This window comes from Nicotiana sylvestris, chromosome 1 (genome assembly GCF_000393655.2).
Source record: "Nicotiana sylvestris chromosome 1, ASM39365v2, whole genome shotgun sequence".
NCBI classification, from domain to species: Eukaryota; Viridiplantae; Streptophyta; class Magnoliopsida; order Solanales; family Solanaceae; genus Nicotiana; species Nicotiana sylvestris.
In genome coordinates, this window is record NC_091057.1 from 76,455,820 (window position 1) to 76,474,076 (window position 18,257).

The window sequence follows — 18,257 nt, forward strand, 5'->3', positions numbered from 1 at the left end:
AATTAATTTTGAAGAAGTTTCTAGCACCCTGTAATTGATCAAACAAATTGTCTATACTTGGTAGTGGGTACTTATTTTTGATTGTGACTTTGTTGAGTTGTCGGTAGTCAATACACATCCGCAACGACCAATCTTTCTTTCTTACAAAGAGAACTGGTGCGCCTCAAGGTGACACACTCGGTCAGATGAAACCCTTCTCTAACAAATCCTTCAACTATTTCTTTAGCTCCTTCAATTCTGCCGGTGCCATTCTATAAGGTGGAATATATATAGGCTGCGTGCTTGGCATCACATCAATCCCAAAATCAATCTCCCTGTCTGGTGGGATCCTAAGGAGCTCATCTGGAAAGACATCCGAAAATTCATTCACAACAGACACAGACTTGTATAGATGCCTCAGCATCGGTGTCCATAACTCGGACTAAATGGTAGATACATCCCTTATTGATCATCTTCGTGGCCTTAAGGTAATAAATAAACCTACTCCTTGGCACCACATTATCCCTCTTCCACTCAACAACTGGTTCATTAGGAAATTCAAGCCTCATAGTTCTAGTTCGGCCATTGAACTTGGGAAAACATGAATAAAGACAATCCATTCCAATTATTACATCAAAATCAACCATCCCCAATTCAATGAGATCGGCCATGGTATCTCGATCACGTACCGTGACAACACAATCTTTATAAACCAATGCGGCCGTAATAGGCTCACCGACTGTAGTAGATACAGAGAACGGCTCATGAAGCTGTTCCGGTTCTATCCCAAATCCCATAGCAACATATGGAGTAACATAGGACAAAGTGGAGTCGAGATCAATAAGAGCATACACAACATGAGATTAGATAGTCAATATACCTGTGACAACATCTGGAGAAGCCTCTGCACTCTAGCGACACACTCATAGCATAGAAAAGGTTTGGTCCTCCCGAACTCCAAGCACCACCCCTAGCTGCACCACGTCCTGCGGGTACTGGAGTGCTCGAGCTGGAGGGGCTGATGAAGATGTAGCAGCTGCTGAACTCGATGGTTGTGCTGTGCCCCTGCCCGAACCCTGGAGGGATGAATGACACTCTCTCTGAATTTGACCCCTCAATCAGCACCCGTAGCATATGGGCAAGTCCATGTAGAAGATACCCAAGTGCATCTTCCTACACCTGGGGCATGAGGGCCTCTGTTGCTGCTGGATTCTCCCTCCTGACCGACCCTGCAGGCGGGGTCCCCTACTGCCCTGACTAGTCCTAAAAGGACTCCACTACTGTTGCTAACTGGGCCATGATGACAGTGCACTGGCTAAAGATTGAGAAAATGATTGGGATGGCCCTGATGACCCTCCTCTGAATGATGACCTACCACCACCAAATAAATCTCCAAGGTTGCCCGCGGACCGGGCCTTACTGCTACCCTCACTCTCCATTCTATTTTTCAGCTTTTGGTTCTCTCTAGCACGAGCATATCCCACCATCTTACCATAGTTCATATCAGAATTCAAGGCAACTGTAGAAGCATCATTAATAACCAAAGAACTAAGTCTCTGAACAAACTGGCACACCCTAGCCTCCATAGTGGGCAACATATGAATAATATACTTGGATAGGCGTGCGAACTCCATGTGGTACTCCCACATACTCTTACTAACTTGATTTAGATTCTCAAACTCAGCTGCACGAGCTGCCTTTGTCTCAGCAAGTAGGAAATGATCCACGAAGGCTTCAGCAAAGTCACTCCACCTCACTGAGGGCTCCCCTCCTCATGGGAATGCTCTCACAACTCAAACCAAGAATAGGCCACCCCTTTCAGGCGGCAGGTAGCCAACTCCACTCCTTTTATCTCAATAGCACACATAAATCTAAGAGTCTTGTGCATCTCATTAATGAAATCTTATGGGTCCTCCTTGGGGTTAGCAACTGTGAACACTGGAGGATCTAACTGAAGGAACCTGTTTATCTTGGAACTAGCAGAATTCCTTGCTGACTAGAAGAAGTAGGTACAACATTCGATCTTTAGGCCTGGGAAGCCACTATCTGAGCCAACATCTGTATGGCTCCCCTAAGATCCCCATCAGAAACAATGGAACCAGAAGCTAGGGTTGGAGGTGGAATCGGAATATCAGCTGGACACTGGTGTTGTGGAATCAGGCAGTGTGATAGTCAGGGACTGTCCTCACTCCTTGGGTACTCACCCGCATCATCATGTAAAGAATCAATAGAAACTTCTAGGGTAGCATTGGCTCCTTGGCCAATTCTTGCTTTATTCTTAGGTGCCATGTACTAAATGTTAGAGCAATGCACAAGTTAGAGGAGGAACAGTCTGGCATTTAGCTCTATCGCACGATATAGAACATCAAAGAAGGGTATTATTCCTAAATGTCCAAGTAGCCTCCGGCTTATACATACGGTTGACAACACACCAATAAGAAGGACCCTATAATACAAAGCTCCAAGACATCCGAGAAAACTATAAAACCTTAGGCTCTAATACCAAGTTTTTCATGCCCTAAACTCGGGGAGCGCGACCGGCGCTCAACCGAGTGAACCCGACCGAGCAAGCCTGTTAGATTCTTTCTACCCGAACTCACTCATGAATAAAGAGAAGACGTATTCTCTTTAATTAAGCGATATGAAGATCAGGAATACAATACTAAATCATTTCCATTAGTTACTTCATTTTTTAAGTCTAAAAAATACATACAATTTTTCAAAGTTTTAAGTGGAATAGATGATCCAAAACACAACATAACTCGTTTGACTTTCCTCAGCACCCATATACAAATAACCCACACTATGTCTACAGAGCCTCTAAATAGATACAAAAGAGTACTACAAAAGTGTTGGCAACAAGGCCCCGACGATACCTCAAGTACAATACATAAGGAACAAAAGATGCATGACCCCAAAATGAAACGGGGCTCACCAAGACTGCTAGGAGGAGGATGTACCGATAACACTAGTCAACACTGCCTGCTAGGGAACCACCTGCATCCATTTAAAGGTGCAGCACCCCCGGCAAAAAGGACATTAGTACCGTCGAATGGTACTAATATGTATAGCTAAACAAGATCTCATTAGAATAAACAATAATACAAGAAGGAATAATCATGAAATCAATAGAAGCCATAACCAATACCATAACATCAAATTAGGAATCATATAAGTTTTCAAGTAAGTTTCCATAATTTTAGGTTGGGACATCTTTATTACTGATATGCCATCATTCACAATACCACCATACTTTTATACGAAGGAGTCCGATAACGACCCGATCGGCTAGGTCGTCTCACTTGAAACATCCACCACAATCACAATTCAACTTTTGATTTCCAGTTTCAATTTCTAGCACAGTCACCATCATGTGTGCCACATGGCATCCGATCACGGCCCGATAGGCTAGGCCTCCTCACCCGATACATTATCGTTTTCTATCAACTATATCTCTTTATTATTCTTTCATATCTTTTCAGTTTCATCGGCATTAGTGGCCCCAATTGTAACATTATACTTTGGCACTTGGTCGCATTTCATAATTCAAGTTCTTTTCCACATTCCATATTATTATCATCATCAGCAACAACAAGGCCTTTCATCTAAGTCTTTTGTTTCACACATGAGCAATTTAGAATCCAATACACATAAAGTCCTTTCACACAATTTGGCATAACAATCTTTATTTGAATTTGACTTGATGTATAGGCATTTTTAGCACATATTCCACTTTTTTAACACATCCTCAAGTGATAAGATAACATGATGAAAGCATGGCAATACATATTGCGCAAATATTTTTCAACGGAAGTACATCCGGGATAGCAATTTCTATAATGATTAATTTTGGAATTACACTGATTGCTTGAACACCATGGGATTTAATTCTAAGAAGAGGGGGTTTAGCCATACATACCTCAATTGAGCTTCCTTAAACTCTACAATGTTCCGGAACTCTTAGTAACTTCAATCCATTTTAGCAATATAACAAATTAAACCAAAAATTAGGAAAACGATCATGGTTCTAACTCACTTGAGCATTTTGTCAAACACTAAGTTTGAATTAAGGTTTCAGGACACTTTCTATGGAGGATTCCATCATGCCACAACTCATTTTTTCCATTTTAACCCAAATCTTCCTACACTCTTTTATCACATGTGCATGAAAAATAAATAACTCTCATACACATGAACCATCTTACTAATTACCCACTTCTAGTTGATTTTCGAAATTGAGGGCTAGGGTATAGATTCTTACACTTAGTATGAGGACTTTTCTTGATAATCTTCTAGGACTAAGCAAGAATTGTTGGATAATAGGTTGAAGGTTACTCCCTTTCTTTAATAACTCTTTCTCACTCTAAAAGTATCAAAATATGCTCAAAATGGACTATGGCATATGTTTTAATAAAATAGGGTCGGGTTTAAAAATTAGAAAAATAGGAGCCCCGAAATAGATCTGTGGTCGCATATGCGGCCGCATAATGCTTCTGCGGTCCGCAAAAATGGGCCGCGTAACTGGCCCTCCGAAGCAAATATTCTCTGCTTTAGTCTGCGACCAGTCTATATCCGTAGACTTATTCTGCGGCCGCATAATGCGCAACAAAACTTCCCTCTGACAATTCTTCCGTGATGGATCTGCGATAGGTGTGAGGCAAAAAAAAAGGTTCTACTATCACATAATGGGTCGCGGAAATGACACCAAAAATGGCCCAAGTGACTACCTCACTCTGCGGCCATTTTACGGCCCGTAGAGTGATTCTGCGGCTGCATAGTGGGCCGCAGAAATGCCTTTTTCACCCAACATTTCCTTTAATTCCTCAGTGTATTGTTCATCCCAAAAAATCCGTACCGTAGTGAGCTTCTCTACAATCTTTAGCACATAAGCCTAACTCAGCACCACGTAATTCCGGGTTTTAGGTGAATTTTTACGGGGCCTTATAGTTAAGGCGTCATCAAGGTTTGATGTTACCAAAGTTTTCTCCAGAAAATATCTTAAGTTTAGGATTCTGCCAAGGGTAGCCTTTAGAACTAGTTGTGAAAGAATCTTTCTTTTTTGAAAGCCTATTTTTTATACGGATTTTGGACATATTCAAATCGTGTTAAACTAGCTGTAGCCTTTTAGTTCGGGTATAGCCCAGTGAGCTTGCTTTCCCGAGTTATCCAAGCTTGACTAAGACAACAGTCCCCGAGTGGGTAAGGCCGTGGACCTTAAAAGTCGAGGGTTGCCTAAAAGGTCTTATGCCCTTGATTCTTAATTGTTCGATCTAAGGGAGTTCCCGAGTGTGGGGGTGATTATCCAAACTCTGGTTATAATCGGCCCTTGATCCTGTTACTTCTTTATTCTTGGCAAATATAGTCATACATGCGTACATATTTTATGTTAGGGCTCGAGCAGTCTATGTGGGCACGGTTCGTTTTGACCGTTTGGCACTTACAATAAATCTTGCCTATTGAGACCCTTCTATTTCGAAATAATTTCCTTGCTAGGACAATTCAATATCTGAGGGTAATGCCCCCAGTATTTGAGGTTGATTGTAGAGGAACCTCGGATACTGTTAATGCTTTCTTTGGCCTTCGATTCTAAGTTAGCACGATCCATTGTTGCCTCGTTAAAAACCTTGTAGAAAAACCCAATTGCGACAAAAATGGTTCAAGGGAAAAAAAGTGCAACGTATGCTGTCAGACCTAAAAGCTTCGTGCCGCTCCTTGTCGATAACCTGCAAGTGTTAGTCAAAAAATAGAAAGAATTGAAATGAGGTCGTTCCTTAGTAGTACTATCATTTGAGATGGGTTACGTTCCAATTATTTGGTAACTGTTCTCCTTTCATCGTTCCGAGCTTATAGGACCCTTTCCCTGTGATCTCTAGAATCTGGTATGGCCCTTCCCAGTTTGGACCCAATTTCCCTTCATTTGGATGTTGGGTATTTAATGTGACCTTCCTCAGTAGTAAGTCCCCGATATTAAAATATCGAAGGTTGGCCTTTTGATTGTAATACCTTTCGATCCTTTGCTTCTAGGCAGCCAATCAAACATAGGTAGTTTCACGCCGTTTATCTAATAGTTCCAGGCTCGTATTAATGGCCTCGTCATTCGATTCATTTGTCGCATATCAGAATCTGATGCTTGGATCCCAGACTTGGACCGATATTAAAGCTTCAGCACCATAAACCAAAGAGAACGGCATGGCTTTGGTACTAGACTTTGAAGTTGTGCGATATGCCAAAAGGACTTCAGGCAAAATTTCTCTCCATTTTCCCTTGTTGTCGGTCAACCTTTTCTTAAGTTTTTGGATTATGGTTTTGTTGGTCGATTCAGCTTGTCCATTTCCACTGGGTGATAAGGTGTTGATTAGATCCTTTTGATGTTGTGGTCTTCGAGAAATTTGGTCACTTTGCTGCCAACAAACTGTTTTCCGTTGTTGCGTGCAATTTCAGATAGTATTCCGAATGGACATGTGACGTGGTCACAAATAAATTCGATGACTTCCTTCTCCCTGACCTTTTGGTATGCCTGTGCTTCAACCCATTTAGAGAAATAGTTAGTCATAAATAAAACAAATTGAGCCTTACTTGGTGCTGTTGGAAGAGGGTCGACGATGTCCATCCCCTATTTCATAAATGGCCATGGCGATAGAACCGAATGCAGTAGCTCCATGGGTTGATTAATCATTGGAGCATGTCTTTGATATTTATCACATTTTTTCATGAACTCCTTCACATGTTTTTCCATATCAACCCAGTAATAGCCGACTCTAATCATATTTCAAACCAATGATTCGGCGCCTGAGTTGTTCTCGCATGTGCCTTCAAGGACTTCCCTCAAAACATATTCGGTATCTCCCAGTTCCAAACATATTGCTAGCGGACCAAGGAATGCTCTCCTAAGTAAGGTTCCATCTTCGGACAAACTAAATCGGGCTGCTTTTGTGCGTAGGGCTCTTGATTCCTTTGGATTTAAGGGAAGTTTTCCGTTCTTCAAATACTCTATGTATTTGTTTCTCCAATCCTAGGTCAAGCTTATGGAGTTTATCTCGGCGTGGGATTCTTTGAACACTGACCTCATGAGTTGTACGACAGTTCTCGAATTGAGTTCGTTTTCTTCGATCGATGACCCTAGGTTTGCGAGGGCATCGACTTCGCTATTTTGATCTCGAGGCACATGTTCCAAAGCCTATTTCTTGAACAGTGCATACTTACCTATAGCTTATCTAGGTATCTTTGCATTCTTTCCTCTTGAACTTCAAAGGTTCCGTTAACCTGATTTACAATAAGGAGGGAGTCGCATTTGGCTTCGATCACCTCTGCTCCCAAGCCTTTGGATAGTTTGAAACCTGCAATCATGGACTTATATTCGGCCTCGTTGTTAGTCAATTTTACAGTTTTAATAGATTGTTTAACAACATTACCTGCAGGCGGTTTTAGTACGATGCCAAGTCCGGACCCTTTTATTTTCGAAGCACCGTCCGTAAAGAGGGTCCAGATTCCCGAAGATTTTCCTAATTTTACCAACATCTCCCTTTCGACTTTGGGTATCAAGGGCGATGTGAAGTCAGCTACAAAGTCTACCAAAATTTGGGATTTAATGGCTGTTCAAGGTTGATACTCGATATCATACCAGCTGATTTCGACGGCCTATTTGGCCAATCGTCCCGAGAGTTTGGGATTATGCATTATATTTTGTAAAGGGTAGGTTGCTACAACACATATAGGATGACATTGAAAGTATGGTTTTAGTTTCCTAGAGGCGCTTATCAAGGCAAGCGCCAATTTTTCTAGATGAGGATATCTAATTTCGGCCTCACCTAGGGTCCGACTAACATAATAGATAGGGAATTGTGTACCTTGTTCTTATCAGACTAGGACTCCACTTACCGCTATCTCCGATACTGCTAGATATAAGTAAAGTTGTTCGTCTACCCTTGGCATGTGAAAAAGCAGCTAGCTCGACAAGTACCATTTGAGTTCCTTTAAAGCTCGTTGACATTCCGAGGTCCATGTGAAGTTGTTCTTCTTTTTCAGCAACGAGAAGAATTAATGACTTGTATCAGATGATCTCGAGATGAATCGACCTAGGGCTACAATGTGCCCGATTAGCCTTTGTACATCCTTCACATTATCCACCACCGAGATATCCTCGATAGCTTTGATTTTATTGGGGTTAATCTCGATTCCCCGATTTGACACCATGAATTCGAGAAACTTGCCAGATCCGACCCCGAATGCACATTTTTCTGGGTTGAGCTTCATGTTGTATTTTTTCAGTATACTGAAAGTTTCCTGCAAATGCTTCAAATGGTCCTCTGCTCGCAGGGACTTAACTAGCATGTCATCAATATAAACTTCCATAGATTTCCCTATTTGCTCTTCAAACATTCGATTTACTAGGCGTTGATAGGCTGCACCAATATTTTTTAGTTCGAATGGCATTACATTATAGCAGTAGGTACCATACTTACTGTGAATAAAGTTTTTTCCCGGTCTTTCGGGTTTATCTGTATTTGGTTGTACCCGAAATAGGCATCGAGAAAACTGAGGATCTCGTGGCCGGCCGTGGCATCGATCATGCGATCGATGTTAGGCAAAGGAAAAGAATCCTTGGGGCATGCTTTATTTAGGTGTTTTTAGTCTACACACATCCTAAGCTTGTTTCCCTTCTTAGGGACTACTAGCACATTCGCTAGCCATTCAGAATATTTTACTTCCCAGATGGACCTTATTTTGAGAAGTTTGGTTACCTTGTCTTTAATGAAAATGTGTTTTACCTTGGACTGAGGTCGCTTTTTTTGTTTCACCGGGTGGAACTTCGGGTTCGAGCTCAATTTATAAGTAGTGATCTCCGGTGGGATCCCTATCATATCGAGATGGGACCAAGAAAAACAACCCATAAGCTATAAGGAATTAAATAAGTGTTTTCCTGAGCTCAGGAGTTAACACCGTGCCCTAATATACCTTTCGATCGGGCAGGTGCTCGATTAGTATGATTTGTTCCAGCTCTTCGACCATTGATTTTGTGGCATCAGAATCATTGGGGACTATGAAGGATCGAGGAACCCTATAATCATCATCTTCGTCAGTCCCCTGCTTCTCCAATTGGGCCGAGACTGATGTTTGTGATTGCTATTTGACCTCCTATTTTCCCTTCAAATTTGACTCCCTCATTGAGCCGATATCGATATCACTTCGTCGTTGGAAAATATTTCCTTGGTGGCGGGTTGCTCCCCATAGATTGTTTTTACTCCCTCTAGTGTTAGGAACTTTACATCATTGTGAAGGGTCGAGGGCACTGCCCTCATGTTTTGGATCCACGGCCTCCCGATTAGGGCATTATAACTCATATTGCCCTCGATCACATGGAACTTTGTTTCTTGGATGGTCCCAACCACGTTTACTGGAAAAGTTATTTTGCCTTTGGTGCTTTCACATTCCATGTTGAAGCCGTTTAGCACTCGAGCTGCGGGCACAACCTGATCCTGTAGGCCGAGCTGTTCTACCACCCTCGATTGAATGATGTTGGTCAAGCTACCTGGATCAATTAAGACATGTTTAACTTGAATCTTATTCATAAGTATTGATATTACCAGTGCATTGTTATGGGGTTGTACAATCCCTTCTGCATACTCATTATTGAAGACAAGGTTCCTTATGGTACGTAATCCCGAGTTCACTTCTCCCTCGTGATCGACACCTTGGTGCATTTTAATACTGGTCCTTGAGTAATATCGACCCCTCCAATGACCATGTGAATCTCGTGCTGTGGCTCTTTTTGCTCAATTTTTCTGTTTGAATATCTATTTTTGAAGTGATTATTGGCTCGATCGCTTAAAATTTCCTAAAGGTGACCCTCATTGAACAACCAGGCTACTTCCTCCCTTAGCTGTCTACAATCTTCTATTCTATGACCATGAGTGCCATGATACTTGCACATTTGGTGGGGATTTATCTAGGCTGGATCGTTCTGTAGAGGTCTAGGCCATCTAGTATCTTTGATACGTCTGATGGCTGATACGATGGAAGATGCATCAATGTTGAAGTTATATTCCGATAGTAGTAGTGCTTCTTTGGGCCCGACATCCCTGTCGAAACCACTCTTACTCATGAGCCCCCATGAACTTTGACCTCGATCATTTCTCCTCTCATTCCATGCAGAATTTTGCCCAGGTCCACTACCTCTACGGTCCCCATTATATGGTTGATATCGATCTTTATTCGACCTTTGTTCTCGGTCGATATCCCTTTTGATTTTATCTATAGGCCTAATAGGATAAATGGACCCTGTTGGAGCCTCCAATTGATCATCCTCGACCTTGATCTTTGACTGATACCGATTATGTATATCGGCATAAGTGACAACTGGGTATTTGATCAAATTTTGCTTCAACTACTGTGAAGCTACCGAACTTCGAATGTTGAGACCTTGAGTGAAAACTTGAATAACCCAATCGTCAGTGACTGTTGGTAAATCCATTTGTTCCATTTGGAATCGAGATACGAATTCCCTTAGCATCTCGTTTCCTTCTGCCTTACCTTGAAAAGATCCGATTTCCTCATTCAGATATTGACATTATTAGTAAGTGAGTTATCTGTGTAGCACATGAGTTGTTTGTGCAATTAATATTATTTGCAGCACATGAGTTGTCCGTGCAGCGTGTGGATATGGATCCATCCCCCTAGGGTTACCCTATCATGTTTCGCTCTTGATGGTGTACACGCGGATATTGAGGAAAATTGATTAGTGGTTTGGTACGAATATGGAAAGGTTGAGGAAAATCTGGCTAGTGTTTGTTCTAGATTTTGCATTTCATCTTTACTTGCAATTTCCATGGCTATTTACCTGATTCATTTGCATATCATCCTTATATGTCGTATCATTTAGTAAGCATAGTACTTGAGTAACTGTACACACACAGAGAGATAATTCCTTCTGTGCTTTATACTGGATCACATTACTATATTGTACTTGTTGAATTTGTGAAACTATACAGGTTATAACAAGTATCATTTATAATTCTTGCTTCTTTACCTTGCCGAGGTTAGTTATAATACTTGCTTAGTACATTGGGTTGATGGTACTCATGCTACACCCTGCACTTAGTTGTGCATATCTAGGTGTCTGACCCAGTCATTAGTAATAGAGGCTAGTTGCAGAGTTGATTGCTGAGAGACGAGGTAGGACTACATTCTTGATCGCAGTCTTGGCATCTATTTTCTTATGTACTATTGTCTTTATTTCAGACAATATTGTACTTGGTCATTTCAGATTTGTATACCCATATTTGAGTTCATGATTCTGTATTTACCAGTTCTAGGAGATTTATCATATATTAGCCTTATTTTGTTATATTGAGGTTTCAAACTTATGTTATTTATGTAAATTTCGCTCTTTTGGTTTTTTACTGTAATGTCCGGCTCTCCTAGCAAGTGTTTTAGGCACCATCACGAAGGGTTGGGATTTTGGGTCGTGACAAGTTGGTATCAAAGCCCTAGGATCATAGGTATTACACGTAATGAGCAATTTTAGTAAAGTTTTGCAGATTGGTACGGAGACGTCTGTACTTATCTTCAGGAGTCTACCAAACTGTTAGAAAACTTCACTTCTTGCATTCTCGTCGTACATATTTGTTAATTTTGAAGTTTGAATTTGATTATTCTATTCTCTTAGAGATGGTAAGGATACGTGCGACCCAATCTGGCGGACGACCACCAGTACTACCAGTTAGGGCTGTGAGAGACCGAGGTGGCATTCATACTACAACTAGAGTAGCACCTGTGGAGCCACCAGTTGCTCCAGTTGAGGAGTATGTACCAGATATTGTGGGACCAACTTCGGCACCAACAGTGACTATTGTTATTCCTAGACTTCAGGAGGCCTTAGCTTATACTTTGACTGTGTGCACGAACCTAGCTTAGGTGGTTTCGATCTCAGCTGCACCATCCACCTCATAGGCTGGGAGAGGTACCCAGACTCTTGCTGCCTGTACTCTAGAGCAACTATATCAGGGTCACTAGACACCAGGTGTATTGCCAGTTTAGTCGGTTGTTGCTGCTTGGGCCGAGGTTATTCCACTTATGAGTGATGAGGATCAGAAAAGGTTAGACCAGTTTGGGAGGCATAAGCCTCCACAGTTCAGTAGAGCAGAGTTAGGGGATGCTCAGGTGTTTCTAATAGGTATTATCAGATTCTTCGTACAATAGGTATTTTGGACACCAGTTGGGATGCATTTACTACTTTTCAGTTTACAGGGGCAACTTACAGATGGTGGAAGACTTTGGAGTTGAGACAGCTAGCCGATGCAAAACCACTTACATGACATGAGTTCTCAGTTGTCTTCTTAGAGAAGTTTGTCCCACCAACTCGCAAAAAGGAGTTCTGTAGGCATTTTGAGCAGCTATGCCAGGAGGGTATGATAGTGACTCAGTATGAGATGAGGTTTGCAAATTTGGCTCATCATGTAGTATGGTTGGTTCTGATCCAGAGGGAAAAGATAAGGAGGTTTATTGATGGCCTCAACTATGGTTTACGTTTCAGTATGGATAGAGTGATTACGACAAATTCTCGGTTTGACTAAGTGGTCAAGATTGCTAAACACTTAGAGAAGGTTCGTAGATTGGATTGTGAGGAGCGGGAGGCCAAAATGCCTCGTAGTTCAGGTGGTTTCAGGAGTGATTCATCTAGAGGCCAGTCCCATTACAGTAGAGTTCATCCTTCTAGACCTGTTTAGGCAGCTCACCATGTTCCTCGTGGTTCTTTAATTAGCCACAGTTCCTAGCATGCCCAAATCAGTCATCATTCAATGCTTTGCCGACATAGAGTTCTTACCATGCTTCATCTACACAAGGTTCCACAGGCAGCTATTCAGATGATCAAGGTCAGCAGCTTCGTTAGAGGAGAGGTTGTTTCGAGTGCGGGGACTTGAGTCATCTCAAGAGAGATTGCCCAAGACTATTGAGTAGGGTTCTACAATAGAGCTCTCAGCTTGTGATTTTAGCACCACCAGCTGCACCACCTGCACATCCAGCTAGGGGTGGGGCGCAGTCATCTCGAGATCGCTCTAGAGGGGGAGGTCGATCAAGTGGTGGTCAGGCCCATTGCTACACATTTCTGGCCAGGCTAGAGGTAGTTGCTTCCGATGCTGTGATCACAAGTATTGTTTTAGTGTGACACATAGAGGCTTCGGTATTATTTGACCCTGGTTCCACTTATTCATATGTGTTATCATATGTTTCTCATTATTTGGATTTGCTCCGTGATTCTCTAGTTATGCCTATTCATGTATCTATACCGGTGAATGATTCTATTGTCGTGGACCATGTATATCAGTCGTGTGTGGTAACTATTGGGGGATTAGAGACGAGAGTTGATCTTTTGCTGCTTAGCATGGTTTAATTTGATGATAATTTAGGCATGGATTGGTTGTCACCATGACATGCTATTCTGGATTGTCACACTAAGACAATGACGTTAGCGATTCCGGGGTTGCCTAGGATTGGGTGGAATGGTTCCTAGATTATGTTCCCAGTAGAGTGATCTCGTATTTGAAGGTTCGATGGATGGTTGAGAAGGAATGTCTAGCGTATTTGGCCTTTGTAAGGGATATTAGTGCTGTTACTCCTACCATTGAGCCCGTTCCGCTAGTGATAGACATTCTAGATGTGTTTTTTGCAGACACGTTGGGCATGCCACCCGATAGGACATTCGTTTCGGTATTGATCCAATTGCTCAGCCCATCTCTATTCCACAATATCGCATGGCGCCAGTGGAATTGAAAGAGTTAAAGGAACAACTTTAGGAGTTGCTTGATAAGGGATTCATCAGGCCCAATATGTCACCTTGGGGTGCACCTATTCTATTTGTGAAGAAGAAAGATGGTACCATGAGGATGTGTATTAACTACCAGCAGCTGAGCAAATTTACAATTAAGAACAAGTACCCACTACCGCGCATTGATGACTTATTTGACCAGCTTCAGGGTGCTAGAGTATTTTTGAAGATTGATTTGATGTCGGGGTATCATCAATTGAAGATTTGGGATTCAGATATTCTGAAGATGGCATTCAGGACCCCTCAATTGTCTTTATGCACCTGATGAATAATGTATTCTAGTCGTACCTTGATTCTTTCGTCATAGTATTCAGTAATAATATATTGGTGTACTCATGCAGCCATTAGGATCACGAGCAGCATCTGAGGATTGTGCTCCAGACTTTGAGGGAGAAGAAGCTATATGCTAAATTTTCTAAGTGTGAGTTCTAGCGTCGAAGTCTATACTGACTATCGAAGTCTCCAACATCTGCTCAAGCGGAAAAACCTCAATTTGCGGTAGTGGGGATGGTTAGAGTTGCTGAAAGACTATGATATCACCATATTATATCATCCGGGGAAGGCCAATGTGGTGGCCGATGCATTGAGTAGGAAGGCTGAGAGTATGGGCAGTTTGACATATTTATTGGTAGTATAGAGGCCACTAGCCATAGATATTCAGTCCTTGGACAATCAGTTTGTGAGATTAGATGCTTCAGAGCCTAGCCATGTTCTTGCTTATGTTGTGGAACAATCATCATTGTTGGAGCGTATCAATGCTCACCAGTTTGATGATCCTCACTTGTTGGTGTTGAAGGATACGGTGTAGCGGGGTGATGCTGAGGAGGTTGTGATTGGTGATCATGGTGTTATGCCACTTCAAGGCCAAATTTTTGTTCCAAATATGGATGGGTTGAGAGATTTAATCTTGAGGAGGCTCACAGTTCATGCTATACCGTTCACCCAGCTGTCACAAAGATGTACTATAACTTGAAATAACACTATTAGTAGCGGAGAATGAAGAAAGATATTGTTGCTTATATATCTCGATGTTTGAATTATCAACAGGTGAAGTATGAGTATAAAAAATATGGAGGGTTGATTCAGAGATTTGAGATACTGGAGTAGAAGTGGGAGTGCATCACTATGGATTTTGTGGTAGGTTTGCTGCAGACATTGAAGAAATATGACGCAGTTTGGGTTATTGTGGACCAGTTGACTAAGTTCGTACACTTTATTCTGGTGGTGACTTCCTACTCTGTGGAGCGGTTAGCTCAAATTTACATCTAGGAGATTATCCACTTGCATGGTGTGCCCATTTCCATCATTTCTGGCCAAGGCACATAGTTCACATTGTAGTTTTTGAGAGCAATGCAACGAGAGTTGGGCACTCGGATTGAGTTGAATACAATATTACATCCTCAAACAGATGGACAATTCGAGTTCACTCTTCAGATCTTGGAGGGTATGTTATGAGCCTATGTTATGAATTCTGGAGGTTCATGGGATCAGTTTCTTCCATTAGCAGAGTTCGCCTACAACAACAACTTCCTGTTGAGTATTCAAATAACTCCTTATGAAGCCTTATATGAGAGGAGATGTCGTTCTCCGATCGATTGGTTTGAGCCTGGGGAGGCTAGGTTGTTGGGCACTGATTTAGTCTATGATGCCTTGGAGAATGTGAAGGTGATCCAGGAGGGGCTTTGTACAACACAGTCCATGCAGAAGAGTTATGCTGATAGAAAAGTTCTTGATGTTGCTTACATAGTGGGTGAGAAGGTATTGCTCAGAGTTTCGCCGATGAAGGGTGTGATTCGGTTCGGGAAGAAGATCAAGTTGAGCCCTCAGCATATTGTTACTTTTAAACTGCTTGAGAGAGTGGGAGAGGTGGCTTATAGGCTTGCATTTCCACCTAGTCTATCACGTGTTCACCCAGTGTTTCATGTTTTTATACTTTGGAAGTGTTGTGGTGATCCGTCACATATTTTGGACTTCAGCATGGTACAACTGGATGGAGATTTGACTTATAATGTGGAGCCGGTGACTATTTTGGACCGGCAGGTTTGAAAGTTGAGGTCGAAGAATATTACAACAGTGAAAGTTTGTTGGAGAGGTCGCCCGGTCAAAGAGGCTGCTTAGGAGACCGAGTAGGAGATGCGTAGTAGTTATCCACACCTATTTGAGACTCCAGGTATGATTCTAGACCCGTTCGAGGACAATATTTGCTTAAGAGGGAGAGAATGTAATGACCCGGCTAGTTGTTTTGTGTATTGTAGCCCCGTTCCCCTATTTATTGCTTTTTCTATGTTCATTTAATATTATGGGACTTGGTGGGGTTGTTGGTTTGGTTCCGAGGGTGTTTCGGAGTGAATTGGGACACTTAGTCCCAAAGTTGAAGGCGTAAGTTGAGAGAGTTTACCAAAGTTTGACTTTTGTGTATACGACTCCAGAATGGAGTTTTAATTCTTCCAATATCATTGTATGGTAATTTTGGACTTAGTTGTACGTCCGGAATATTGATTTAGAGGTCCCTAGGTTGGTTTGGAGGCTTTTTGGTGATAGTTGGAAAATTGAAGGTTTGGAAGGTTGAGAGGTTTGGTCAAGAGATGACTTTGTTGATATTGAGCTCGAATTTTGGTTCTAAAAGTTGGAATAGGTCCATCGTGTTATTTTGGACTTGCATGAAAAATTTGAGGTCAATCTGAGTTGGTTTGGTATGATTCAACACTGATAAAAGTAATTAAAACTCTACTACAACGATCCTAACAATTGGTTTCAATGAGTACATAAGCACTACAACATCTCAACATAGAGAAAACTTTAGTACAACTGTCTGAATAGTAGAACAGTACTGAAAAAAATAAAAGGAAAGAGAATCAAGGTCTATGGTCGTCATAGCAGCTACCTCAAATAAGAAATAAATAGGGGAACGTGACTACAATTCACAAGACGACCTACTGGGTCATCATATAAAGACATAAGACAAGTAGAAGTGACTATCTAAAATTATATAAAAACATGAAGCAAGTAAAGGTGGTTAATAAATGAAGACACAGATACATGAAAACACATAGCAAATTAAGGCATATAAAGAATGAAAGAATGAATTTAACAAGTATAGGAAAGTAATAATTAAAGTATATAACATGTAGTAACATGGAATAAATGAAGGAATGGAGTAATTTATGACAAACAACTAAGTAGCCGCCCCACATGCTTAACCCATGACAATGCGTATATACTTGTCACCTTGCATATACATTGTGCCCACATATAAGTCAAGTAGCAAATAGACCAATGACGTCCTAATTCCTTAAAGTCAAGGTTAACCACGATACTTACCTCTTTTCGGAATCAAATCAACAATCAACCACGACTTTTCCGTTAGTACAAGCCTACAATTCAAAATAAGCTTGAAAAACTACCCACGAATGAAAAAAGTTCAACTTTGATCATATTTGAAAAAGTAAACAAAAAGTCAAATCCGGACCAAATCTCGATTACCCATTCATCCCCGAGCCCGAATATGTGATTTCTTTCGAAATCCGACCATAATTAAAGGTCTAAATAGTAATTTTTTAAAATTCCTAAATTCTACCCAAAACCCCTATTTTCTAACTTGAATTCAAAGACTTGATGTTAAAAAATCATGAAAAGAGTTGAAATTGATTGAAAACTAGTTAGATATTCTTACCAACGAATTTGGGAAGAAAAGCTCCAAAGAAATTGCCTCTATGGCCTCTATGGAGTCTAGCGTTGAAAATGGTGTAAAATGAGATATGTCCCAATTTTTCCATCTTTTACCTAGATGCAGGTATCGCAATTGCGAATTCTTGTTCGCAATTGCGACGCCCATAATGCGAACTGTGCCACAATCCCTTAGAAGTCGCAAAGGCAACAATTTCTTTGCATTTGTGAAGCCCCCAACCATCGCCAATGCAGTGCAAACTTTGCAACTGGGAAGCTATCCTAAACGCTCACAGGTCGCAAATGCAATCATGATGCTCGCAAATACGAAGGTACAATTTCCATAAAAGCAAACTTGTCCTTGAAAATGCGAAGACACCCAGCCCAGCCCAGCCCATTTCACAAACGTGATTCATTGACCGCAAAAGTGATGCTTACATTTGTGAGCAGGACCTCGCAAATACGAGATCTGCAAACCCACATCAGCAACAGCTGATACTCAACCATTCAAAAACTTCACAAAACACATCCAAAACACATCCAAAACTCATTAGATCCCTTCAGGCCCCAATCCAAACATTCACACAAGTGTGTTAACATCACACAAACTTGCTCGCTAACTCAAATCATCAAAATAACATCAAATATCAAGAATCGATCATCAAAACTCAATATTTTAAACTTGAAACTCAACTTTGGCCAATTTTTACATAATGAGCCGAAACGCCACCGGGTAACCCGGGACCCCAAGCGAACATGAGTTCAATTCCAAAAGTGTCATATAAAT

At 41.4% G+C, this 18,257-nt stretch overlaps 2 protein-coding genes across 2 annotated transcripts; one reads left to right on the forward strand and one right to left on the reverse strand.

Annotated features, from left to right (window-relative positions):
- Positions 1-214: 214 nt before the first annotated feature.
- On the reverse strand, positions 215-776 carry LOC138871649 (uncharacterized). Its single transcript, XM_070149543.1, has 2 exons — positions 437-776; positions 215-342 (listed from the first exon to the last, which is right to left on the reverse strand). The coding sequence occupies exons 1-2, from the start codon at positions 774-776 to the stop codon at positions 215-217; spliced, it is 468 nt and encodes a 155-aa protein (XP_070005644.1).
- Positions 777-15,268: 14,492 nt separating this feature from the next.
- Positions 15,269-15,850, forward strand: LOC104224602 (uncharacterized). The gene has a single exon (XM_009776285.2). The coding sequence runs from the start codon at positions 15,269-15,271 to the stop codon at positions 15,848-15,850; it is 582 nt and encodes a 193-aa protein (XP_009774587.2).
- The last annotated feature ends 2,407 nt before the right edge of the window (positions 15,851-18,257 follow it).

Bases quoted from the DNA above. Each gene is read 5' to 3' on its own strand.
- LOC138871649 (XM_070149543.1), bottom strand. From the start codon at position 776: ATGGGATTTGGGATAGAACCGGAACAGCTTCATGAGCCGTTCTCTGTA. The intron at 343-436 runs GTATCTACCATT...ATGTCTTTCCAG, and splicing joins GAAGATGATCAATAAGGGAT to ATGAGCTCCTTAGGATCCCA.
- LOC104224602 (XM_009776285.2), top strand. From the start codon at position 15,269: ATGAATTCTGGAGGTTCATGGGATCAGTTTCTTCCATTAGCAGAGTTC.